Genomic DNA, 26206 nt, shown 5'->3' with positions numbered 1-26206 from the left:
AAGCCAATCTGATGATGCTTTTAATCCAAAAAGAGAGAGAGGTAGAAGTTGCTTTTTGACCTCTCCTTTTACCGGAATAAACAACAAACAAGGAAGATGTTTGTCTAAAATCCTTTGTAGCATCTAAATAGAATTTTAGAGCGCGAACAACATCCAAATTGTGCAACAAACGTTCCTTCTTCGAAACTGGTTTCGGACACAGAGAAGGTACGATAATCTCCTGGTTAATGTTTTTGTTAGAAACAACTTTTGGAAGAAAACCAGGTTTAGTACGTAAAACCACCTTATCTGCATGGAACACCAGATAAGGAGGAGAACACTGCAGAGCAGATAATTCTGAAACTCTTCGAGCAGAAGAAATTGCAACCAAAAACAAAACTTTCCAAGATAATAACTTAATATCAACGGAATGTAAGGGTTCAAACGGAACCCCCTGAAGAACTGAAAGAACTAAGTTGAGACTCCAAGGAGGAGTCAAAGGTTTGTAAACAGGCTTGATTCTGACCAGAGCCTGAACAAAGGCTTGAACATCTGGCACAGCTGCCAGCTTTTTGTGAAGTAACACAGACAAGGCAGAAATCTGTCCCTTCAGGGAACTTGCAGATAATCCTTTTTCCAATCCTTCTTGAAGGAAGGATAGAATCTTAGGAATCTTAACCTTGTCCCAAGGGAATCCTTTAGATTCACACCAACAGATATATTTTTTCCAAATTTTGTGGTAAATCTTTCTAGTTACAGGCTTTCTGGCCTGAACAAGAGTATCGATAACAGAATCTGAGAACCCTCGCTTCGATAAGATCAAGCGTTCAATCTCCAAGCAGTCAGCTGGAGTGAGACCAGATTCGGATGTTGGAACGGACCCTGAACAAGAAGGTCTCGTCTCAAAGGTAGCTTCCATGGTGGAGCCGATGACATATTCACCAGATCTGCATACCAAGTCCTGCGTGGCCACGCAGGAGCTATCAAGATCACCGACGCCCTCTCCTGATTGATCCTGGCTACCAGCCTGGGGATGAGAGGAAACGGCGGGAACACATAAGCTAGTTTGAAGGTCCAAGGTGCTACTAGTGCATCCACTAGAGCCGCCTTGGGATCCCTGGATCTGGACCCGTAGCAAGGAATTTTGAAGTTCTGACGAGAGGCCATCAGATCCATGTCTGGAATGCCCCACAGTTGAGTGACTTGGGCAAAGATTTCCGGATGGAGTTCCCACTCCCCCGGATGCAATGTCTGACGACTCAGAAAATCCGCTTCCCAATTTTCCACTCCTGGGATGTGGATAGCAGACAGGTGGCAGGAGTGAGACTCCGCCCATAGAATGATTTTGGTCACTTCTTCCATCGCTAGGGAACTCCTTGTTCCCCCCTGATGGTTGATGTACGCAACAGTTGTCATGTTGTCTGATTGAAACCGTATGAACTTGGTCCTCGCTAGCTGAGGCCAAGCCTTGAGAGCATTGAATATCGCTCTCAGTTCCAGAATATTTATCGGTAGAAGAGATTCTTCCCGAGACCAAAGACCCTGAGCTTTCAGGGATCCCCAGACCGCGCCCCAGCCCATCAGACTGGCGTCGGTCGTGACAATGACCCACTCTGGTCTGCGGAAGGTCATCCCTTGTGACAGGTTGTCCAGGGACAGCCACCAACGGAGTGAGTCTCTGGTCCTCTGATTTACTTGTATCTTCGGAGACAAGTCTGTATAGTCCCCATTCCACTGACTGAGCATGCACAGTTGTAATGGTCTTAGATGAATGCGCGCAAAAGGAACTATGTCCATTGCCGCTACCATCAAACCTATCACTTCCATGCACTGCGCTATGGAAGGAAGAGGAACGGAATGAAGTATCCGACAAGAGTCTAGAAGTTTTGTTTTTCTGGCTTCTGTCAGAAAAATCCTCATTTCTAAGGAGTCTATTATTGTTCCCAAGAAGGGAACCCTTGTTGACGGAGATAGAGAACTCTTTTCCACGTTCACTTTCCATCCGTGAGATCTGAGAAAGGCCAGGACAATGTCCGTGTGAGCCTTTGCTTGAGGAAGGGACGACGCTTGAATCAGAATGTCGTCCAAGTAAGGTACTACGGCAATGCCCCTTGGTCTTAGCACAGCTAGAAGGGACCCTAGTACCTTTGTGAAAATCCTTGGAGCAGTGGCTAATCCGAAAGGAAGCGCCACGAACTGGTAATGCTTGTCCAGGAATGCGAACCTTAGGAACCGATGATGTTCCTTGTGGATAGGAATATGTAGATACGCATCCTTTAAATCCACCGTGGTCATGAATTGACCTTCCTGGATGGAAGGAAGAATTGTTCGAATGGTTTCCATCTTGAACGATGGAACCTTGAGAAACTTGTTTAAGATCTTGAGATCTAAGATTGGTCTGAACGTTCCCTCTTTTTTGGGAACTATGAACAGATTGGAGTAGAACCCCATCCCTTGTTCTCCTAATGGAACAGGATGAATCACTCCCATTTTTAACAGGTCTTCTACACAATGTAAGAATGCCTGTCTTTTTATGTGGTCTGAAGACAACTGAGACCTGTGGAACCTCCCCCTTGGGGGAAGCCCCTTGAACTCCAGAAAATAACCTTGGGAGACTATTTCTAGCGCCCAAGGATCCAGAACATCTCTTGCCCAAGCCTGAGCGAAGAGAGAGAGTCTGCCCCCCACCAGATCCGGTCCCGGATCGGGGGCCAACATTTCATGCTGTCTTGGTAGCAGTGGCAGGTTTCTTGGCCTGCTTTCCCTTGTTCCAGCCTTGCATTGGTCTCCAAGCTGGCTTGGCTTGAGAAGTATTACCCTCTTGCTTAGAGGACGTAGCACTTTGGGCTGGTCCGTTTCTACGAAAGGGACGAAAATTAGGTTTATTTTTGGCCTTGAAAGGCCGATCCTGAGGAAGGGCGTGGCCCTTACCCCCAGTGATATCAGAGATAATCTCTTTCAAGTCAGGGCCAAACAGCGTTTTCCCCTTGAAAGGAATGTTAAGTAGTTTGTTCTTGGAAGACGCATCAGCTGACCAAGATTTCAACCAAAGCGCTCTGCGCGCCATAATAGCAAACCCAGAATTCTTAGCCGCTAACCTAGCCAATTGCAAAGTGGCGTCTAAGGTGAAAGAATTAGCCAATTTGAGAGCATTGATTCTGTCCATAATCTCCTCATAAGGAGGAGAATCACTATCGACCGCCTTTACCAGCTCATCGAACCAGAAACACGCGGCTGTAGCGACAGGGACAATGCATGAAATTGGTTGTAGAAGGTAACCCTGCTGAACAAACATCTTTTTAAGTAAACCTTCTAATTTTTTATCCATAGGATCTTTGAAAGCACAACTATCTTCTATGGGTATAGTGGTGCGTTTGTTTAAAGTGGAAACCGCTCCCTCGACCTTGGGGACTGTCTGCCATAAGTCCTTTCTGGGGTCGACCATAGGGAACAATTTTTTAAATATGGGGGGAGGGACGAAAGGAATACCGGGCCTTTCCCATTCTTTATTTACAATGTCCGCCACCCGCTTGGGTATAGGAAAAGCTTCTGGGAGCCCCGGGACCTCTAGGAACTTGTCCATTTTACATAGTTTCTCTGGGATGACCAACTTGTCACAATCATCCAGAGTGGATAATACCTCCTTAAGCAGAATGCGGAGATGTTCCAACTTAAATTTAAACGTAATCACATCAGGTTCAGCTTGTTGAGAAATGTTCCCTGAATCAGTAATTTCTCCCTCAGACAAAACCTCCCTGGCCCCATCAGACTGGTTTAGGGGCCCTTCAGAACCATTATTATCAGCGTCGTCATGCTCTTCAGTATCTAAAACAGAGCAGTCGCGCTTACGCTGATAAGTGTGCATTTTGGCTAAAATGTTTTTGACAGAATTATCCATTACAGCGGTTAATTGTTGCATAGTAAGGAGTATTGGCGCGCTAGATGTACTAGGGGCCTCCTGAGTGGGCAAGACTCGTGTAGACGAAGGAGGGAATGATGCAGTACCATGCTTACTCCCCTCACTTGAGGAATCATCTTGGGCATCATTGTCATTGTCGCATAAATCACATTTATTTAAATGAGAAGGAACTCTGGCTTCCCCACATTCAGAACACAGTCTATCTGGTAGTTCAGACATGTTAAACAGGCATAAACTTGATAACAAAGTACAAAAAACGTTTTAAAATAAAACCGTTACTGTCACTTTAAATTTTAAACTGAACACACTTTATTACTGCAATTGCGAAAAAATATGAAGGAATTGTTCAAAATTCACCAAAATTTCACCACAGTGTCTTAAAGCCTTAAAAGTATTGCACACCAAATTTGGAAGCTTTAACCCTTAAAATAACGGAACCGGAGCCGTTTTTAACTTTAACCCCTTTACAGTCCCTGGTATCTGCTTTGCTGAGACCCAACCAAGCCCAAAGGGGAATACGATACCAAATGACGCCTTCAGAAAGTCTTTTCTATGTATCAGAGCTCCTCACACATGCGACTGCATGTCATGCCTCTCAAAAACAAGTGCGCAACACCGGCGCGAAAATGAGGCTCTGCCTATGATTTGGGAAAGCCCCTAAAGAATAAGGTGTCTAAAACAGTGCCTGCCGATATAATCTTATCAAAATACCCAGATTAAATGATTCCTCAAGGCTAAATATGTGTTAATAATGAATCGATTTAGCCCAGAAAAAGTCTACAGTCTTAATAAGCCCTTGTGAAGCCCTTATTTACTATCTTAATAAACATGGCTTACCGGATCCCATAGGGAAAATGACAGCTTCCAGCATTACATCGTCTTGTTAGAATGTGTCATACCTCAAGCAGCAAGAGACTGCTCACTGTTCCCCCAACTGAAGTTAATTGCTCTCAACAGTCCTGTGTGGAACAGCCATGGATTTTAGTAACGGTTGCTAAAATCATTTTCCTCATACAAACAGAAATCTTCATCTCTTTTCTGTTTCTGAGTAAATAGTACATACCAGCACTATTTTAAAATAACAAACTCTTGATTGAATAATAAAAACTACAGTTAAACACTAAAAAACTCTAAGCCATCTCCGTGGAGATGTTGCCTGTACAACGGCAAAGAGAATGACTGGGGTAGGCGGAGCCTAGGAGGGATCATGTGACCAGCTTTGCTGGGCTCTTTGCCATTTCCTGTTGGGGAAGAGAATATCCCACAAGTAAGGATGACGCCGTGGACCGGACACACCTATGTTGGAGAAACCTGCTTTAACACTTTAGGTCCAAAATCGGACGAAAAGTTCCCTACTTCTTAGGGACCACGAAAAAGTTTGAATAGTATCCCCAACCTCTTACTGCGATAGGCATCGGGACAATAACTCCTAGAGGACAGATCCCGTACACACCCCAGAAAGGCTTCCCTCCTTTCTGGTCAGGAAGACAGGAGGAATCTGCCCTTGGGTGGCTAAGACTTAAAACCTATCTTGTAATCCTGAGCTATGACCTCCAGGACCCATGGATCCTGCACGTCCATGAACCAAGCGACTGAAAAGAGTGACATACTGCATCCTACACGATCCAGAAGAGGACCGGGGACTGCCCATTCATGCTGACGTAGACTCGGCGGGCTTCTTGCTCTGCTTGGATTTATTCCAGGACAGAGCCAGCTTCCAAGAGCTCTTGGTTTGCTCTGGCTTAGCGGAGGACTGCTGACATGGGCTTTATCAAAACTAAAAGAACGAAAATCGCCCCTTAGATTAGTTCATATACTCTTGCGGTAGGACACCCTTTCCCCCTGTGACCATTGAGATAATCGAGTCCAGGCCTGGACCAGACAAAATCATTCCCTTTAAGGGAGGGAAGAAGTCTAGACTTAAGTCATATCCGCAGACCATGACTTCAGCCAGAGTTTGACAGGCCTGAACAGAAAAAGCTGAAGCCATAGCATTCAAGCGAATAATCTGCCTAATAGCAGCACAGATAATAGAATTAACACTCAAAGCCGTAAATATTTTCTGAGTAACATTGAGGGGATCCTCCACCCCGATCAAATCCTATAAGGAGTCACACCAGAAGGTAGTTTCTCCAGTAACCGCGGCAACAGCCGCCACCGGTTGAAACAAATATCCCGTATGTTGAAACAGCTCTCTAAAGTTTCCATCTTTTATCCATGGGCTCTTCAAACGAAGAACTATCCTCAAGCGGGATAGTAGTACGTTTAGCAAGGGTGAAGATAACGCCATCCCATTTAGGGACGGAACCTCACAACTCCATTGAGAGTCCAGGACCGGGGACAATTTGTTAAAAGGAGAAGGAATCCAATCCTGTCCCATTCATTCTTAATAAAGTTCGCCATCTAACAGGAGCAGGGAAGGATAAGGTACAACCCTGTCCTCAAACTATCCAATTTAGGAATTAAAGGTTCATTAGGCAATTTGGTCTCTGAATTTGCCAAAAACTTCCTTTAGAAGGAAGCACAAATTCCTAAACTAAAGTCTGGTTCCTCTGCAGCCAGAGGTTTAGAGGCAGTAGACTCCGACCCAGAATGTTCATACTCTAAAGTCTCAGAAAGAACTTCATCCTCAGATAACCCTCAGTTAAATCCAATAAATTATCTGATGTACTCTGGGAAGAAGTGCAATATGTAACCTTTCGCTTGCGCTTAGCAGGGTTAGGTAAAGCATTAAAAGCCACAGACACCGCCATCTGAACTGCGCAGTAACGTCTGGTGAAAAAAGACCCCCTCCAGATGGAGGATTAGCAATGCTACGGGAAAAACTGCATGTGTAGAGATAAGAAAATTTATGCTTACCTGATAAATGTATTTCTTTTTTGACACGATGTGTCCACGGATCATCTTAATTACTAATGGGATATTCACCTCCTGATCAGCAGGAGGAGGAAAATAGCACCACAGCAGAGCTGTTAAATAGCTCCTACCTTCCCTCCCACTCCAGTCATTCGACCGAAGTTAAGGAAAGAAAGGAAAAGCCAAGGTGCAGAGGTGTCTGAAGTTTATAATAATTAACAACCTGTCTTATAAAAAAAAAACAGGGCGGGCCGTGGACTCATCGTGTCAAAAAAGAAATAAAAAATTTATCAGGTAAGCATAAATTTTCACTTTTTTTTTTTTATGACACGATGAGTCCACGCCCAAGCTAGAGTACACAGATGATACGGGAGGGACAAGACAGGGAACCTAAACGGAAGGCACCACTGCTTGAAGAACCTTTCTCCCAAAAGCGTCCTCAGCCGAGACAAAAGTGTCAAATTTAAAAACCCTGAAAAAAGTGTGAAGAAATTACCAAGTAGCAGCCTTGCAAATCTGTGCCACAGAAGCTTCCTTTTGAACGCCCATGAGGAAGCAACAGCCCACGTAGAATGAGTTGTAACTCTCTCGGAAAGGCTGCTGTCCAGCAGGCTCATATGCAAAACGTATGATACTCTTCAGCCAAAACGAAAGAAAAATAGCCGTAGCTTTTTATCCCTTGTGTTTTCCTAAGAAAACCACAAACAAAGAATTAGACTGACGAAAGTACTTAGTCGCCTGCAGGAAAAACTTTAAAGCACGGACCACGTCCAAATTGTACAGAAGTCTTTCCTTCCGGGAAGGATTAGGACACAAGGAAGGAACAACAATCTCCTGATGAATGTTCCGCTCCAAAACAACCTTAGGAAGAAATCCTAATTTAGTACGCAAAAACTACCTTATCTGAATGGAAATTAAGATAAGAAGACTCTCACTGAAATGTCGAAAGTTCTAACACTCTACGAGCATAAGAAACAACTAAAAGACATAAAACCTTCGATATAATAACTTAATATCTAAGGAAGACAGAGGTTTAATCGAAACCCCTAGAAAAAAAAAACCTTAGGAACTAGATAAGGACTCCATGGAGGAGTAACTGGTTTGAAACTGGTTTCAACACAGGCCTGATCAAGGAATTGTACATCTGGAACAACTGCCAGACGTTTGAGATTTATAAGGCCGAGAATTAACCCATAAGGGAACTCTCCGACAAACTCTTCTCCAAACATTCTTGAAAAAAGAATAAAATTCCAGGATCCCGAACTCTACTCCAAGAACAGCCCTTGGATCCATTACAAGGGTCTCAAGGTGCTGCTCATTTCATCGACCTCTGAAGGAAGAAAGGCTGAGTAGACCTCACTAGGGATCGAATCTGCAACCCTCAGGTTGCTACAGAGCTCAGTCACAGTGCATTAGCATGCTGAGCTATCTGTTGTGTCTAAAATAATTTTTCTAGTCACAGGATAACTAGTCTGGATCATGGTTTCTATGATCCATTCTGAAATATCCGCTTGGACCCGATTGAGAAGGTAAACCACTGAAAATATGTTCTGACTGGAACCGATAAAACTGGACCGAGGTTAACTAGAAACAGGCCAGAAGAGCATGGAAAATCGCTCTCAGATCCAAAATGGGTATAGGGAGAGCAGACTCAGTCAGATACCAGACTCCCTAAGCCCTTAGGGAACCCTAAACTGTACCCCAACGTAGAGGGCTTGTGTCTGCTGTCACAATCCTCCCAGATGGTCTGCAAAAATAAGTCCCCTGGGAGAGATCCCAGGACTATCAAAATTCAAGAGGATCCCTTGTCTCCTGATCCATATTTAATAATCAAGGAGACAAATCGTCCTAATCTTCGTCCCATAATCTAAGTATGATTAATTGGAGCGGTCTGAGAAAAAAAACTGAGTAAATGGAGTTACGATTAGTCCAGTTACCTTCATGTACTAAACCACTGAAGGCCAAGAAGCGGACTGAAAGACTAGATTCCCTGACTCTTGTCAGATAAAAACTACCTAGATAGGGGAAGTAGAATGGTTCCCCAAAAGGATACCCTTGAATTAGAGGCCAAGAAAACTCTTTGTGATTGAAAAGAAGGCGCCTGGACCAGGATGAAGTCCAGAAGGGCGCCAGTGTAATGCCCCACAACCGAAGCACCACCATAGTTAAACCAGAAACTCATAGAAAATTCTGGTAGATGGGAAAAGAGAAATATATCATGTCCCTTTGCATGTATGTATTGGGTACTTGTAAAACGCAGCTAATCACCCGTAAGGGTCTAAAGGCACTGTTCATTTTATCGACCTTGGAAGAATGAAAGGTTTGAATGGACCTCGCCGGGAATCGAACCTGCAATCCTTTATCATCAATTATTTGTATAGCGCCGCCAAATTCCGTAGCGCTGGACCCTTGGGTTGTTACAGAACTCAGGCACAGTGCCTTAGCATGCTGAGCTATCTGTCCAGCTAGATGCACCGAACTGAAAGTGTCTGCCTAGAAAACAAACCTTAGGGACATGTGATGATCCCTGAGAATGGGAACATGCAGATACGCTTCCTTTCAACCTTGTCATAAATTGACCCTCTTGGATCAAAGGATAAAGGTGCGAATAGCTTCCATCTAAAAAGGATGGTACTGCTTAGACTGAAGGTTCACTCTCTCTCGGGAACCACAAAAAGATTAGAATAAATCTAAGACTCTGTTTCTGAATCTGAACAGGAATTATTACTCCCAGGTAGGAGAGGTCTCCTACCTAGTGAAAAGATTCCTGTCATCTATCTGGATCCAGATGTTCTAGAATTCTTTCGAGAGAAGTGTCTGTCCAAAAAGAACCAGACAACAAAGAAGCTAGAATGCTGCCTCCAAAGGTAGCAATATCAATCTGGAATGCCATCTTGAGCAAATCCACTACCCAATAAACCATGGAATCCTGAAAAGGAACAAACTATCCTCTGTAGGGATAGTAGGTCTCCTGGCTAGTATGGAAATTCATTCCTTCCACCTTTTGATGCCAAGACTACTTGAGAGGTCCGCTAAGGGAACCTCTCAGACAATATAGGAAATGTAGGAAAAAAAAAAAAAAAGTATACCCGTTCTCTCTCATTTATTAGCAACGCTCTGAACAACTCAATCTGAGCACCACATGAAATTAACAACGACCGAAATGTCGTTCCAGAGTAGTTAGAAAACCTCCGTAAGTAATATTCAGAGGTGAACTAGCTTAATCTGAAGAAACAACTTCAGCATCCGCGTGAGTAATCATACCGTCAGAACCTGAATAATTCACACTCAGACGCTACTTAAGTATGCCCATCCTAGACATCTGGGAGGGAACCTCTGGAATAGCAACTACTGTGACAGAAACCTCACTGTTAAAAAACTCAGCCACAGTGCGTTGGCATTCTGAGCTATCAGGCTGAGGGCTATTCCTTTTTTTTTTATATAAATAAAATTAAATACTAACAAAATTTCCCTGCAGCATGTAGCTTTAAAGATACCAGAGGGAACAATTGCGTAAAGTATTGCACATTGTCAGAATACTACTTGTAGCATCTGAGGCAATGTTGGTTCTGAAAAGGATTTCTCTTAATACATGGGGAACAGAAAAAGCTTGGAATGTTCCACATTAGTATCAAGACATAACGTGTAGGTAACATCCATACTGTGACTTTAAATGGTATATTAAATCATATGGAAAAGGGCCTCTTGAACCATTCTTCAAATGATAAATGCACTGCTTTATGCAACTTATAATACAGAATCCCGAGACCTCAGCTAAGCCTAGAGGAGTCTGCCTGTCCCTGGATGGGGCACTGACAATTAATAGGCATCCGGATTATAACAAGCCCTCTTAAATACTGCGTGCTTGTGAGGCCTCTCTGCTTAACGCGACAGAGATTCTGTTCACTCAAAACAATCAGACGGCGCGAAAAACCTCTCAGCTGTATGCTAAAACACAGCCGAGGAGGCACCTGGCGTTCCGATTCGAGTGAATTAGTCAAATGGCGCGCAAACAATGGCGCGTAACCTAGCTCCGCCCATCGTGGGCGTATCAAGCTCAATCTCCTATGCGGCTAAACTTGAAACAAATGGAGCCGTCGGGAGAATCATCAAGAAAAAAACAAACAAACCCCCCCAGTCAGCTCGAAAGGCAATACAAGCCACTGGGAACGGCGAAATGCTGTGTAACATCCGCAAGCAAATCTCCCTGCCGGCTGCCATCTCATTAAAATAAGCCGTAGAGAACGAGAAAAATTCACCAAACATGTGTAACACATTCATGTTGAGGCAACATAAACCTCCTTGTCGGCTGAGAACTGTAAGCATAAGCCGCTAGGAGCAGGGACATCGATTTAATCAGGGACATGTAACAATCCTGCATAACCCGTTCGTACTGAAACAGGATAACTCTTCCAGTCGGTTTCCAATTCTAGCACATACAAGATCATGTATAATACCCTTGTGACAATCCTATATAACATATCGAAATAGGATATCCCTGTCTGTCGGCTTCTAATTTCAGCAATACAAGCCGTTGGAAGCAGGGACATGCAACATATCATGAATAACCCCCTCACAACAATCCTGTATAACTCCTAAATACTGACATAGGATAACCCTCCCTGTTGGCTGCTAATTCTAGTGATAAGCCGCTGGGAACAGTACTGAAGTAAGTAATGACCTGTTGCTTTTGAATTACAGAAACTGCCCAATAACTTAACCCCACTCCTAGGGAAAAAGTTATCTAATGTCCAAGAATATATATCCATATATAGAGTGCCAAATTTTTTCTGTGTACATACCACAATCCTGTATAACTCCAGAAAATAAAACTTAGCACTTACCTTTAGAAGTCTGCCCGGCAGTAAGGCAGTTCACCCGGCTTGCAAGGTCCTCTCCCTCACATTGGCCTGTGGAAACAAAAAGTACTAAGCATTTTCTCCATCAAAGTTTCACAAACACGGCAGCATACAATCTATGGGAGGCGCAGTGAGAATTATGTCCCACAAGTTCCCATTGCTTTAAAGCCACCAAAGCTCTCCTGTAGAGACTGATATGGGCTACGGCTACACCCTAGAACAAAGCAGCACACTCTGGCACTACTTTAAAAATAATAAACTCTTGATTGAAGAATCTATACTAACACCTCACTTAACCTCTTCCTATCACTAACATAGGCAAAGAGAATGACTGGAGTGGGAAGGGAGGAGCTATTTAACAGCTCTGCTGTGGTGCTCTTTGCCTCCTCCTACTGACCATGAGGTGAAAATCCCATTAGTAATTAAGATGATCTGTGGACTCATTGTGTCATAAAAAAGAAATAAGAATGTAGGGTACGCACCTCGCTGGACGACAACTCCTCAGAGAAGGACGGCTCCGTGGTATCAAACATGTTTGATATTATCACATTATCAAGGCATATGGAACATAAATTTAGTGGGTGGAACTAAGGCCTCCTCACCACATAAACAGGAATTACTCAGGAATAGAGGGAGTGCCCTCTAAAGTAACAGAATCATCCATTGCTAGTGCAATAACCGGAGAACTAGAGAAATAAAACATCTTATTTTATTAAAAAAACAAAGCGGCACCCTTATACCCCAATGGCTGGGGCACTCACCACCTCCTATGACCCAGACAGTACAGAGATTTATGACTCCTCTCTGATAGACACCCGATCAGAAAAAAGGGAATGAATCACATGGTGCACAATGCAGGACCGTCCCTGATATGAGAAACGCGCCAAGCTTGTAAGCTGCATGGCTCTCAAAGTGAAACCTGTATATTCCATAACAGCCTATGAGCCCATAACATCTCACATCACATAAAAGAAGCATAAAAGCAAATAAACTTATAAGATTATTCCCCCCTGTTCAATAATCCCCTTAAGGAGATATTAACCCTTGATTCTAAACAGATAAAAGGAGTGACACTGTGACCCTGTCTTCTTGCGTTATCATACATGTATAAAATATGAAACAATCTTACAAGATTCTACGCCGTGGAACAGGAACACGGCCCTTCAAGTGTGACAGATAGTAGCATCGCTTCTGACATGGACTTGAGTAAAGAAAGCAGGCAGCGAAACTCGTCAACGCTGATTGCCTATGGAGCTGTTAATATGAGTTGGGATGGTTTTGCAGAAAGACTCTCCCTGCATCTCCGAACTCTAACTTTCATCCATGCTCTCACTGAGAGGCTGACAGGACTACTTAAAACTCCAGTCCCATCTCGAAGAGTACTACCCTCTATAAGAGACTACTCCGAAATCTTCTAACACTTCTCTGCCAACCTCCTGTGACGAAAGGCAAAGAATGACTGGGTTTATGAGGAAGTGGGGGGGGGGGTATTTAAAGGTATTTAAGCCTTTGGCTGGGGTGTCTTTACCTCCTCCTGCTGGCCAGGTTCAGTATTTCCCACAAGTAAGGAATGCAGCTGTGGACTCTTCCCATATTAAGATGGAAATATTAAGTAAAAGTGGTTCAAAGTTTTTAGCTAATGTGTAAGTGTCAGTTGTGTAATTCCTACTGATGGTCACTGGCTGAGCAGGACAACTCCTACAGATCTAATGGTAGAGAAAGAAAAACATTTATTTAGGACAGGGACATGTATTTTGCACAAGAGAAATAAATATTTTAAAATCCCCTTTTTTAGATGCAACAATGAAAAATAACTAAACTCAACCCTCAGAATCAAACAGACAAGATCATTAAAAACAAACAAAAAAAACAACATTTATTAATGTTGCCAAAAACTGGTGGCTGCTTTTATAATGTCCTCTGCAATTCTGTATTTAGATTATAGTCCAACAGACATTGGTGTTTAAACCAAATAGTCATCTGTCCCACGTTACTTTCCCTTCCGCTTCCTCTTCTTTAGCGCTTTCCATTCACCCTCTTGCGTTGACAAACTGTTAAATAGTTCTTTCACTTTTTTCTTCCGCTCAGCATCCCTGAGGAATAAAGATGTGTTTTAGTGGCAGGAAGTAGGGCACATTTACAGTGATATCCAACTACTGACATAACAGAGATGTGTATGTGCATCCTGTGCTCATATCCCATTGTAAAGTTGAAGAATTCTGAAAAAAGCAACCTGTAGTGGGTGCAGCTTGTGTAAGTTATTATATGAGCAGAAACACACTGTTTTGTCATCAGATTAATTAGATTTATAACTGAGAAATACATAAATTTACCATCAGACTCAAAACAAATGGAGGATATTCTATTCAGTTGATGAAACAGAGAATGTGCTTTGGAGCTCCTCCTGCGCAGGCTTACGTGAGCATGCCTGCAGCAAATAGTTAAGCAGAGGTCATCAGACCACTTTCCTGACCTGGGCGATTAACAGCCACATGAGAGCAGGGGATGGAATGATATATACGGCACCACAATCACAGGATGACAGATTCCCTAGTTGGGAACCTGTCTGCAGATTAATAAATGGAGTCCAATCACTTCAAAAGCAGCTGTGAACTGTGTATTAAATATTTAAACTATGAAAAACTACGGATGTGCATTTGGATAATAATTTCTACTCAATAGGACATTGGATTCCAAAATTATTAGCAATCCAACCATATGATTATCAGCAGAGTTAAGAAACCATTTGACGTACTTACATTAGCTCAATCTAGACAATAATTCAGATTTTTTTTTTTTTTTTAAAAGTCTGCATGGGCCAATATTAGATAATTAGAGGCTGTTAATATAATATTAGTGAAGCCACACGTGCATGCTACTGTATGCTGCAACTACAGAGTGTAGTGCACAAGTGCAGCTTCACCAATACCTTGCTTTGTCAGCACCACAGGCAGCTCTGTTCAAGTAAATAATATAAAACGATTAAGGAGCCAAGATCAAATGCCATTCACACTGCAATTATTAAAGTGAATGTAAATTTTGATGCTTAAGTGCCTGGTTTTTAAAAATTTGATTAAAAACAGGGGCACTTTAATTCATCAAAATTTACATTTCACTCGTGTTGTGAAAAAATACCTTTTAATCTTGACAGCCGCTCCAGCTTCCCCCGGAAATGATGGATCAGTCATCCTCCAATCGCGTTTTGAATCAGTGTCTGATTCAACGCCATGATTGGAGGAAACCGGATTCCTCATTTTAGACCCAGGAAGAGGCTTTGCGACGACAGGAGGAATCTGGGGCTGCTGTCAAGATTAAAAGGTAAGTATTTTTTCACAACACGAGTGAAATGTAAATTTTGATAAATTAAAGTGCCCCTGTTTTTAATCGAATTTTTAAAAACCGGTCACTTTAGCATCAAAATTTACATTCACTTTAAGCAGGGAAACTCCAGAAACCCTCCCTATACATTACAAATCAAGCATTCAAAGAAAATACACATTTAATTTCAAGAGACAACTCTTTCAACCGATTTAATTCTACCATGATATTTGTGCACATGGTGTTAAGTCGCAAACAAATACATAAATAAAAACAATTATCTGACAGAAAGAAGTTATGACGTTCAGTGATCAAGCTACAGAAAGAGAAACTCTACGTCTGCATTCTCCACTTCTTGTGCAGCATCACTTGACAAAATGTAAGATTGCACAAGAGCTTTCGTGCAATCCCGCCCCCTGCTCTCTCGTGAGCAATCACATGGGGGCAGAGAGGAAAACAAAATTTATGCTTACCTAATAAATTTATTTCTCTTGTGGTGTATCCAATCCACGGATCATCCATTACTTGTGGCATATTCTCCTTCCCAACAGGAAGCTGCAAGAGGATCACCCACAGCAGAGCCGTCTATATAGCTCCTCCCCTAACTGCCCACCCCCAGTCATTCGACCGAAGACAAGCAAGAGAAAGGAGAAACTATAGGGTGCAGTGGTGACTGTAGTTTAAAAAAAAAAAACACCTGCCATAAAATGACAGGGCGGGCCGTGGACTGGATACACCACAAGAGAAAAATTTATCAGGTAAGCATAAATTTTGTTTTCTCTTGTAAAGTGTATCCAGTCCACGGATCATCCATTACTTGTGGGATACCAATACCAAAGCTATAGGACACGGATGAAGGGAGGGACAAGGCAGGCGCTTAAATGGAAGGCACCACTGCCTGTAAGACCTTTCTCCCAAAAATAGCCTCCGAAGAAGCAAAAGTATCAAATTTATAGAATTTAGAAAAAGTATGAAGCGAAGACCAAGTCGCCGCCTTACAAATCTGTTCAACAGAAGCCTCATTCTTAAAAGCCCATGTGGAAGCTACTGCTCTAGTAGAATGAGCTGTAATTCTTTCAGGAGGCTGCTGGCCAGCAGTCTCATAAGCTAAGCGTATTATACTCCTTAGCCAAAAAGAAAGAGAAGTTGTCGAAGCCTTTTGGCCTCTCCTCTGTCCAGAATAGACAACAAACAATGCAGATGTTTGATGAAAATCTTTAGTAGCTTGTAAATAAAACTTTAAAGCACGAACCACGTCAAGATTGTGTAAAAGACGTTCCTTCTTAGAAGAAGGATTAGGACACAGTGATGGTACAACAATCTCCTGATTGATATTTTTATTAGATACCACCTTAGGTAGAAACCCAGGTTTGGTACGTAACATACCTTATCTGCATGGAACATGAGATAAAGGGGATCACATTGTAAAGCAGATAACTCCGAAACTCTGCGAGCCGAGGAGATAGCTACTAAAAACAGAACTTTCCAAGATAAGAGCTTAATATCTATGGAATGCAAAGGTTCAAACAGAACCCCTTGAAGAACCTTAAGAACTAAATTTAAACTCCATGGTGGAGCAACAGGTTTAAACACAGGCTTGATTCTAACCAGAGCCTGACAAAATGCCTGAACATCTGGAACCTCAGCCAGACGTTTGTGCAAAAGAATAGACAGAGCAGAAATCTGTCCCTTTAAGGAACTAGCTGACAAACCCTTCTCCAATCCTTCTTGGAGAAAGGATAATATCTTAGGAATCCTGACCTTACTCCATGAGTAATCCTTGGACTCACACCAATGAAGATATTTACACCATATCTTATGATAGATTTTCCTGGTGACAGGCTTTCGTGCCTGTATTAAGGTATCAATGACCGACTCGGAGAAACCACGCTTTGATAAATTCAAGCGTTCAATCTCCAAGCAGTCAAACGCAGAGAAATTAGATTTGGATGGTTGAAAGGACCCTGAAGTAGAAGGTCCTGTCTCAGCGGCAGAGTCCATGGTGGAAAGGATGACATGTTCACCAGATCTGCATACCAAGTCCTGCGTGGCCACGCAGGAGCTATCAAAATCACCAATGCTCTCTCCTGCTTGATCTTGGCAATCAGACGAGGGAGCAGAGGAAACGGTGGAAACACATAAGCTAGGTTGAAGGACCAAGGCGCTGCTAGAGCATCTATCAGTGCTGCCTTGGGATCCCTGGACCTGGATCCGTAACAAGGAAGCTTGGCGTTCTGACGAGACGCCATGAGATCCAGTTCTGGTTTGCCCCAAAGTTGAATCAACTGTGCAAATACCTCCGGATGGAGCTCCCACTCCCCCGGATGAAAAGTCTGTTGACTTAGAAAATCCGCCTCCCAGTTCTCTACTCCTGGGATATGGATAGCTGATAGATGGCAAGAGTGAAACTGCCCATAGAATTATCTTTGAAACCTCCAACATTGCTAGGGAACTCCTTGTTCCCCCTTGATGTTTGATGTAAGCTACAGTCGTGATGTTGTCCGACTGAAATCTGATGAACCTGACCGCAGCAAGCTGAGGCCAAGTCTGAAGCGCGTTGAATATCGCTCTTAGTTCCAGAATGTTTATCGGAAGGAGGGCCTCCTCCGGAGTCCATGATCCCTGAGCCTTCAGGGAGTTCCAGACTGTACCCCAACCCAGAAGGCTGGCATCTGTTGTTACTATTGTTCAATCTGGCCTGCGGAAGGTCATACCCTTGGACAGATGGACCCGAGATAGCCACCAGAGAAGAGAATCCCTGGTCTCTTGATCCAGATTTAGTAGAGGGGACAAATCTGTGTAATCCCCATTCCACTGACTGAGCATGCAGAGTTGCAGCGGTCTGAGATGTAGATGGGCAAACGGTACTATGTCCATTGCCGCTACCATTAAGCAGATTACTTCCATACACTGAGCCACCGAAGGGCGAGAAGTAGAATAAAGAACACGGCAGGAATTTAGAAGTTTTGACAAACTGGCCTCTGTCAGGTAAATCTTCATTTTTACAGAATCTATCAGAGTTCCCAGGAAGGAAACTCTTGTAAGAGGGGATAGAGAACTCTTTTCTTCGTTCACTTTCCACCCATGAGACCTCAGGAATGCCAGAACAATGTCCGTATGGGACTTGGCAATTTGAAAATTCGACGCCTGTATCAGAATGTCGTCTAGGTAAGGGGCTACTGCTATACCCCGCTGCCTTAGGACCGCCAAGAGTGACCCCAGAACCTTTGTAAAGATTCTTGGTAACATGGCTAACCCAAAGGGAAGAGCCACAAACTGGTAATGCCTGTCTAGAAAGGCGAACCTGAGAAACCGATGATGCTCTCGGTGTATCGGAATGTGAAGATAAGCATCCTTTAAATCCACGGTAGTCATATACTGACCTTCCTGGATCATAGGAAGGATGGTTTGAATAGTCTCCATCTTGAAGGATGGGACTCTGAGAAATTTGTTTAGAATCTTGAGATCTAAGATTGGTCTGAAGGTTCCCTCTTTCTTGGGAACCACAAACAGATTTGAATAGAAGCCTTGCCCTTGTTCTTCCTTTGGAACTGGGTGGATCACTCCCATAACTAGGAGGTCTTGAACACAATGTAAGAATGCATCTCTCTTTATCTGGTTTGCAGATAATTGTGAGAGGTGAAATCTTCCTTTTGGGGAAGAAGCTTTGAATTCCAGAAGGTATCCCTGAGACACAATTTCCAACGCCCAGGGATCCTGGACATCTCTTGCCCAAGCCTGGGCGAAGAGAGAAAGTCTGCCCCCTATCAGATCCGTTACCGGATCGGGGGCTGATCCTTCATGCTGTCTTAGAGGCAGCAGCAGGCTTCTTGGCCTGCTTTCCTTTGTTCCAAGCCTGGTTAGGTCTCCAGACCGGCTTGGACTGGGCAAAATTTCCCTCCTGTTTTGTATTAGAGGAAGTTGAAGCTGCACCACTCTTGAAATTTCGAAAGGCACGAAAATTAGGCTGTTTGGTCCTTAATTTGCTGGACCTATCCTGAGGAAGGGCGTGACCTTTTCCTCCAGTAATATCAGAAATGATCTCCTTCAGTCCAGGCCCGAATAGGGTCTGCCCCTTGAAGGGAATGTTGAGAATCTTAGACTTTGAAGTAACGTCAGCTGACCAGGATTTAAGCCATAGCGCCCTACGCGCCCGAATAGCAAAACCTGAGTTCTTGGCCGTTAGTTTGGTTAAATGAACAACGGCATCAGAAACAAATGAATTGGCTAGCTTAAGAGCTTTAAGCTTGTCAAGGATATCATCCAATGGGGTTTCTACCTGTAGAGCCTCTTCGAGAGACTCAAACCAGAAGACCGCAGCAGCAGTGACGGGGGCAATGCATGCAAGGGGCTGGAGAATAAACCCTTGTTGAATAAAGATTCTTTTAAGATAACTCTCTAATTTTTTTGTCCATTGGATCTAGAAAAGCACACCTGTCCTAGACAGGGATAGTGGTACGCTTAGCTAGAGTAGAAACTGCTCCCTCCACCTTAGGGACCGTCTGCCATAAGTCCCGTGTAGCGGCATCTATAGGAAACATCTTCTTAAAAACAGGAGGGGGAGAGAACAGTATACCTGGTCTATCCCATTCCTTAGTAATAATTTCAGAAAACCTTTTAGGGATTGGAAAAACATCAGTGTAAGTAGGTATTGCATAGTATTTATCCAATCTACATAATTTCTCTGGGACTACAATAGTGTCACAGTCATCCAGAGTTGCTAAAACCTCCCTGAGCAATACGCGGAGGTGTTCAAGCTTAAATTTAAATGTAGACATATCAGAATCAGAGTGAAGTATCTTCCCTGAATCAGAAAAATCACCCACAGATTGAAGCTCCCCTGCTTCAGCTTCAGTATAATGTGAAGGTGTATCAGACCTAGCTACTAAAGCGTCAGAGAGCTCTGTATTTATTCTATTCCCAGAGCTGTCTCGCTTTCCTTGCAATCCTGGCAGTTTAGATAATACCTCTGTAAGGGTATGATTCATAACTGCCGCCATGTCTTGCAAGGTATACGCAATGTGCGCGCTAGAAGTACTAGGCGTCCCCTGAGCGGGATTTATAGAATCTGACACGTGGGGAGAGTTAGCGGTCTTTTTTTTTTTTTTCATAACTTCCCTCTTGTCAATTTCTTCTGGTGATAAATTTTTTAAAGCCAGAATATGGTCTTTATAATCTATAGTAAAATCAGTGCATTTGGTACACATTCTAAGAGGGGGTTCCACAATGGCTTCTAAACATAATGAACAATGAGTTTCCTCTATGTCAGACATGTTTAAACAGACTAGTAATGAGACCAGCAAGCTTGGAAAACACTTTAATAACTGTGAACAAGCAAAAAATAAAAACGGTACTGTGCCTTTAAGAGAAAAAAACAAACAAACACAGAAACTGCTAAAACAGTGAAAAAAGCAGTAAATCTTACGAAATTTTTACAGTGTGTATAATAGGCTAAAATAGCATTGCACCCACTTGCAAATGGATGATTAACCCCTTAGTTTCAAAAACGGATCAAAAAAACAATAAACGTTTTTTAAACAGTCACAACAAACTGCCACAGCTCTGCTGTGGCCCTACCTGCCTATACAACGACTTTGGAAGGCACAAAAACCCTTTAGAGAGGTCCTAAATGTTCAGGGGACTCCTTCAGGGAAGCTGGATGTCTCAAGCTGCAAAAACGAAAATAGGCCCCTCCCAACCTGTACTCACAGTGAGAGGGCCTTAAAAAACTATCCCTAGGAAAATCTAGACAGCCATGTGGAAAAAACTGGGCCCCAGAATATCACCAATATGTAAAAAAAAACGTTTATATACTTCAAGCAAACGTTATATCTATTCAGTAATGTGATTAAATAATAAAAATATTACCCTTTACAGCAAGCATGATACCAGTCGTTATTAAATCACTGTAATCAGGCTTACCTTAAATAAATCCAGTATTGTCAGCATTTTCTAGCATATTAATTTCTCTAGAAAAATGTAAAACTGCACATACCTCAGAGCATGAGACCCTGCACGCTATTCCCCCAGCTGAAGTTACCCATCTCTTCAGTTATGTGTGAGAACAGCAATGGATCTTAGTTACAACCTGCTAAGATCATCAAAGACCACAGGCAGACTCTTCTTCAATTCTGCCTGAGGCTAAAAAAGTACAACTCCAGTACCATTTGAAAATAACAAACTTTTGATTGAAGATAAACTACATTAATGCACCACATCCCTCTAGCTACTTCCATTGTCGAGAGCTGCAAGAGAATGACTGGGGGTGGGCAGTTACGGGAGGAGCTATATAGACAGCTCTGCTGTGGGTGATCCTCTTGCAGCTTCCTGTTGGGAAGGAGACTATCCCACAAGTAATGGATGATCCGTGGACTGGATACACCTTACAAGAGAAATGAAGAAGCGGCTTAAAGGGATAGAAAGGTCAAAACTAAACTCTGAATTGGTGCATTTAAATTTTAAATAGAAGCATTTTTGAAATATTACTGTTTGTCAGCGGAATACGCACATATGCTGTGAGGGCCCGTGCACCAGTATTCAAGCTCAGAGAGCTGGAGATTGTGTGTATAGCTTCTGTGAACACTATTTGTGTCATATAAGCCACTTCTGACACTGAGCAGGTGTAGTGCTTGAATACTGGTGGAAAAGCCCTCACAGCATATGCTGCTGAAAAACAGTAATTAATTTTTCTAGAAGAAATTTTCCTAATGGATGATACATTTTCCCTAAAGTTTATGTTTGTGCACATCTCACTACTGGCTGATAAAGACAACGCCAACATCTCTATTGGAGGTCAGGTATAAAACAAAACATCTGGTTTTCAGCACACTATCATAAATATATAAATAGTTATTTTTTTCTGAATGCAAAACTCCCATTTTGTCAGTTTTCCAAATCAGCTCAGCAGGGAAGTGTCTAATTTAATGCCATGGGTATTACCAAATGTATGTACAGCAATGTTTTTTTTTAGTGCAAAGTTGCCATTAATGGGGCAGATGTATAAGCTTTCATTTATTATGTTGAAAAGAAGAGATTCCAGGGATCCCCACAGGAGATGCGCTTGTGGCCGCAGAAAGATGAGATGATAGGTCAGTAGTAGGCTGCACTCTTAGTAGGAGGATATTTCAGAGAAAACCTGTAAAGGAAAAACAGAGGCGCCACATCGAACAGTATCGTCTTAGGAAATCCAGTGAATGAGGAGACACAGAGCCTCTAGTAGTAGCCACTCACCAGATGCAGCGGCACAACTGGAGTGCCGTTCAGAGCAGCACGGGACCTACACAGTCGCCTGTATGACTCAGAGAGGCGTCAGGATACGTCCAAACGTGAAGGCAGGTGACCAGATAGGCCAATCAGATGAGCCGACCAGAGAAGATGCAGTCAGAGAGGAAAGTCCGCAAATAGATAACAGGAGCACAGATAATGTAAAAGTGTAAACTTTATTGTTACACAGTGAGCACTAGCAACGCGTTTATCAGCATTAATACAGGCTGTTTCATCAGGCTAGATCTAGCCTGATGAAACAGCCTGTATAAATGCAGAGAAACGCATCGCTAGTGCTCACTGTGTAACAAGGTTTACACTTTTACATTATCCGTGCTCCTGTTATCTATTTGCGGACTTTCCTCTCTGACTGCATCTTCTCTGGTCGGCTCATCTGATTGGCCTATCTGGTCACCTGCCTTCACGTTTGGACGTATCCTGACGCCTCTCTGAGTCATACAGGCGACTGTGTAGGTCCCGTGCTGCTCTGAATGGCACTCCGGTTGTGCCCCTGCATCTGGTGAGTGGCTACTACTAGAGGCTCTGTGTCTCCTCATTCACTGGATTTCCTAAGACGATACTGTCCGATGTGGCGCCTCTGTTTTTCCTTTACAGGTTTTCACATTTATTATGTTATGTCACAAGGGATGTCTAATAAAGTAAACATCTGCTGTCTGATCAGGTGTATTATTAATATAGCACCACAGAATTCATTGCTGGTTTAGAGGGGCTGCTATAGTGGGGATAATTATTAGAAACTGATTTTTTACAAATTAGTAAACCCTTTAAACAAGATATCAGGAGACACTCACCGTTCCATGGTCTCCGACAGCTGCACTCTGGCCAAGAACTGGTTATCCCTACGTATTTCTCGGACGGCTCCCTTGAATTCTTTCTTGTGTTTGTGAATCAGCTTCTTTCTCTCATGATCCACTTTGTTACTGCTTTGCTTTCTGCCGAAATCCAGCCTGTAAGAGTGACGTATCAGTGATACACAGTGAGTAAGCAGTCATGAGAAGGATACATGTATATAGACCAAACACAACTCATGATATACTGCAGTGTATGCTACAGCACCAACTTAATAAAAATAGATAATCCTTTTATTACCCATTCCCCAGTTTTGCCTCCGATTACCTAGTATCTAAGCCTCTGCAGACTGCCGCTTATTTTTTTTGACAGAATTGCATTTTAGCCAATCAGTGCTGACTCATACATAACTCCAAAGGAGTTAGCACACTGTTATCTATATGGAACACATGAAGTAGCGCTGTCTAGCTGTGAAAAACTGTCAAAATGCACTGAGATAATAGGTGGCTTTCAAGGGCTTAGAAATTAGCATATTAACCTACCTAGGTTTAGCTTTCAACAACTAAATAAATTTGTAAATCCAGGGAGCTGGTAAAACTTCACTTTTATTATTGCACAATCGTGCTAGTAAAAAAGAACAATCCTGCAAACAGTGTCGAGTCACCACAATAAAACACTTAACTTTCAACAAAAAATACCAAAGGAACCAAGCAAATTTGATGATAAAAATAAATTGGAACGTTGTTTAAAATTGCATGCCCTATATCAATCATGACCGTTTAATTCTGTCTAGATTGTCCCTTTAAAGCTATACAGAAATAAAGAGTAGATTCAATAAAGAACATGTTTTAGAAAAGGACCAAGTCTTGTGATTTTTAGGTACATTACATTAATTTCCACAGATAAGTAGCATACGTACCGTATAAAGACTAAACTTTAAAACACATTTTTAATGCAATCTCATCCGTAGAACCTGTCCATTAAAGGGACAGTAAATGTTGAGTTATGGAAAGGGTCCTTCTGCTATATACTCACCATTCATGAATACACCACATCCAGGTTCTTGATTTTTTGCATTTAATTTTAAATGTGAGGTTTGCATTTTCATTATAGCATTGTGGTGCATCCAATGCTGCTATTTTTCTTACTATGATGTCATCAAGCGGTTGTTTCTATTAAAAGCATAGCATATGGCCTATTAAAGCTTACCGATAGTAACACAGAAGTCACTGAAGTTGGCCCCAGAAATGCAAATTTGGATGAAAATATTTTATTGGAAGAAAAAATAAAATCTGGATGCAGGGTATGCATGGAAAGTACTAGCACAGGTGAATACACTTTCCATAACTAAGCACTTAGTGTCCTTTTAAGATCATCAGAGATAAATAAAAAAAAAACCATAAAAACAGTTATGTTGCTTGACAAAAAATTTTTCCTTAGAGTACATATAAAATAATAAAAAAATATTTCCAAGAAACTAAAGGTCCTGAACTATAGTAATTATATTTATACAAAGAGCAAAGTGCGCTTTAGTATAGTGATCTGTTAATGTAGGTTTTGAAATAAAGTGAAAAATAATCTGAACTAGTTTTGGTTTATACATTGAGCTCGGTATGGTGAACGCTATAGAAATTAGATCAATTTGTTCCGGTGTTTAAAAAGGTCCCATTAACCATTTCAATACACTGGGCATACACAAGCTACCATGCACGAGCATGAACCCTCTTGCTCAAAACGGAAAGAATTACTTTCAACAAAGACTTAGTTGATGATTAAGCCACGAAGAAGAAGGGTTTGGCGGCCATTTCAAAACAGCCAGAGGCTGCAAACTAAGTAAGTTTGAACAAAAACTATGTATGCATTATCTGTGTGCTAAAGGAAGATTAAAAAAACATTAACCATTTAATCGAAATAAGTAAATATTTTGTGTTTACTGTCCCTTTAAGTTTATACAAATTCGTCATATATACAATATTACAGTTCATTATTTTACATTCAGATACTCACACAGGCCTGACTTTTGGAGTAAACATTTTCATTGGTACTGGCATCTGCTTTTCAAATACTAATGGTTTGTAAGGCTTCTTCCCATGACATTCAATTTCCTTCAATATATCAATACGCAGCTCCTAAAAAAACAAATGTGCTTTAAGTGTTTACAGGATTAATGTGAATTAAATTAATACATGGGGTATGTTTAAAAAGGAGTCACAACGTGAACAGAAATTGAACAGTAAAATTAAATTCTGATAGAAAAGGCACATGACTGCACAATTATGCCCAACTCACCTGCAGCTGAGCAGGATATTCACTGTGAGGTAGATGATCACAAAGAAGTACTTTAATTGGGCTCATTATCTCCTGGAAAGGTGGCAAAGACCGATAAATATCCACACATCTTCTAACCAGGTCTAAACAAACAGCCACACAAGTTAACCTGCAAGGGAACCAGATTATGTCTGAGTTTCAAAGGAATGTGGGAAATAATCCATTTGCATATAAAAAACAAAAACATGACAAAGCTGTCAAAAAATGCAATTACTACAAGAATAGCTTTCATTTCAAACCGTCTATTCTTGGACATGTATGAAGAGGACACAAATTTATACCTGAACATCTTTGGCATTACTTTGTTACATTTTTAACTCAAACAATTTGGTAGTTCAGGGAAAGGAGTCTACATATAAATACCGGTATATTCTATTTTCAAAATGTAAATTGTTAAAAAAACACAACACAAATTTATAAACAGGGTTCCGGGAAATCTACACAACGCACTGCCACGGGTTGACCACTTTATTACAAAGGCAGTAAGAATATTAAGAAGCGTTTCACAAACCTCTTAGTCAAGTATATGCACAAGAGTCCAAGTGCAGAGCACAAGCTTGTACATTATTGTATTTACATTACAATAGCTAGTAATACTGAAGTACAGCTCAATACTTTGATGGCAGAAGGAATGGTCTTACAAATTTAAAGGGACAGTCTACTCCAAAATTGTTATTGTATAAAAAAGAAAATTTATGCTTACCTGATAAATGTATTTCTTTTTTGACACGATGAGTCCACGGATCATCTTAATTACTAATGGGATTTTCACCTCCTGGTCAGCAGGAGGAGGCAAAGAGCACCACAACAGAGCTGTTAAATAGCTCCTTCATTCCCTCCCACTCCAGTCATTCGACCGAAGTTAGGAAGAGAA

General features: G+C 42.0%; 1 protein-coding gene across 1 annotated transcript in view; it reads right to left on the bottom strand.

Moving 5' to 3' along the window:
* Window positions 1-13463: 13463 nt before the first annotated feature.
* Window positions 13464-26206, bottom strand: part of NOP14 (NOP14 nucleolar protein) — a 97736-nt gene continuing 84993 nt past the window's right edge. The window contains exons 15-18 of the mRNA XM_053704196.1: window positions 25294-25441; window positions 25012-25133; window positions 23007-23162; window positions 13464-13706 (exon numbers count right to left, since the gene is read on the bottom strand). Coding sequence (XP_053560171.1) covers window positions 13604-13706; window positions 23007-23162; window positions 25012-25133; window positions 25294-25441 — 529 coding nt within the window. The 3' untranslated portion in view covers window positions 13464-13603. The remainder of the gene's footprint in view (window positions 13707-23006; window positions 23163-25011; window positions 25134-25293; window positions 25442-26206) is intronic.

Source organism: Bombina bombina, chromosome 2, assembly GCF_027579735.1.
Source record: "Bombina bombina isolate aBomBom1 chromosome 2, aBomBom1.pri, whole genome shotgun sequence".
In the NCBI taxonomy this organism is placed as follows: Eukaryota; Metazoa; Chordata; class Amphibia; order Anura; family Bombinatoridae; genus Bombina; species Bombina bombina.
The sequence above is the reverse complement of the archived record's forward strand: the minus strand, read 5'-3'. Positions and strand labels throughout refer to the sequence as shown.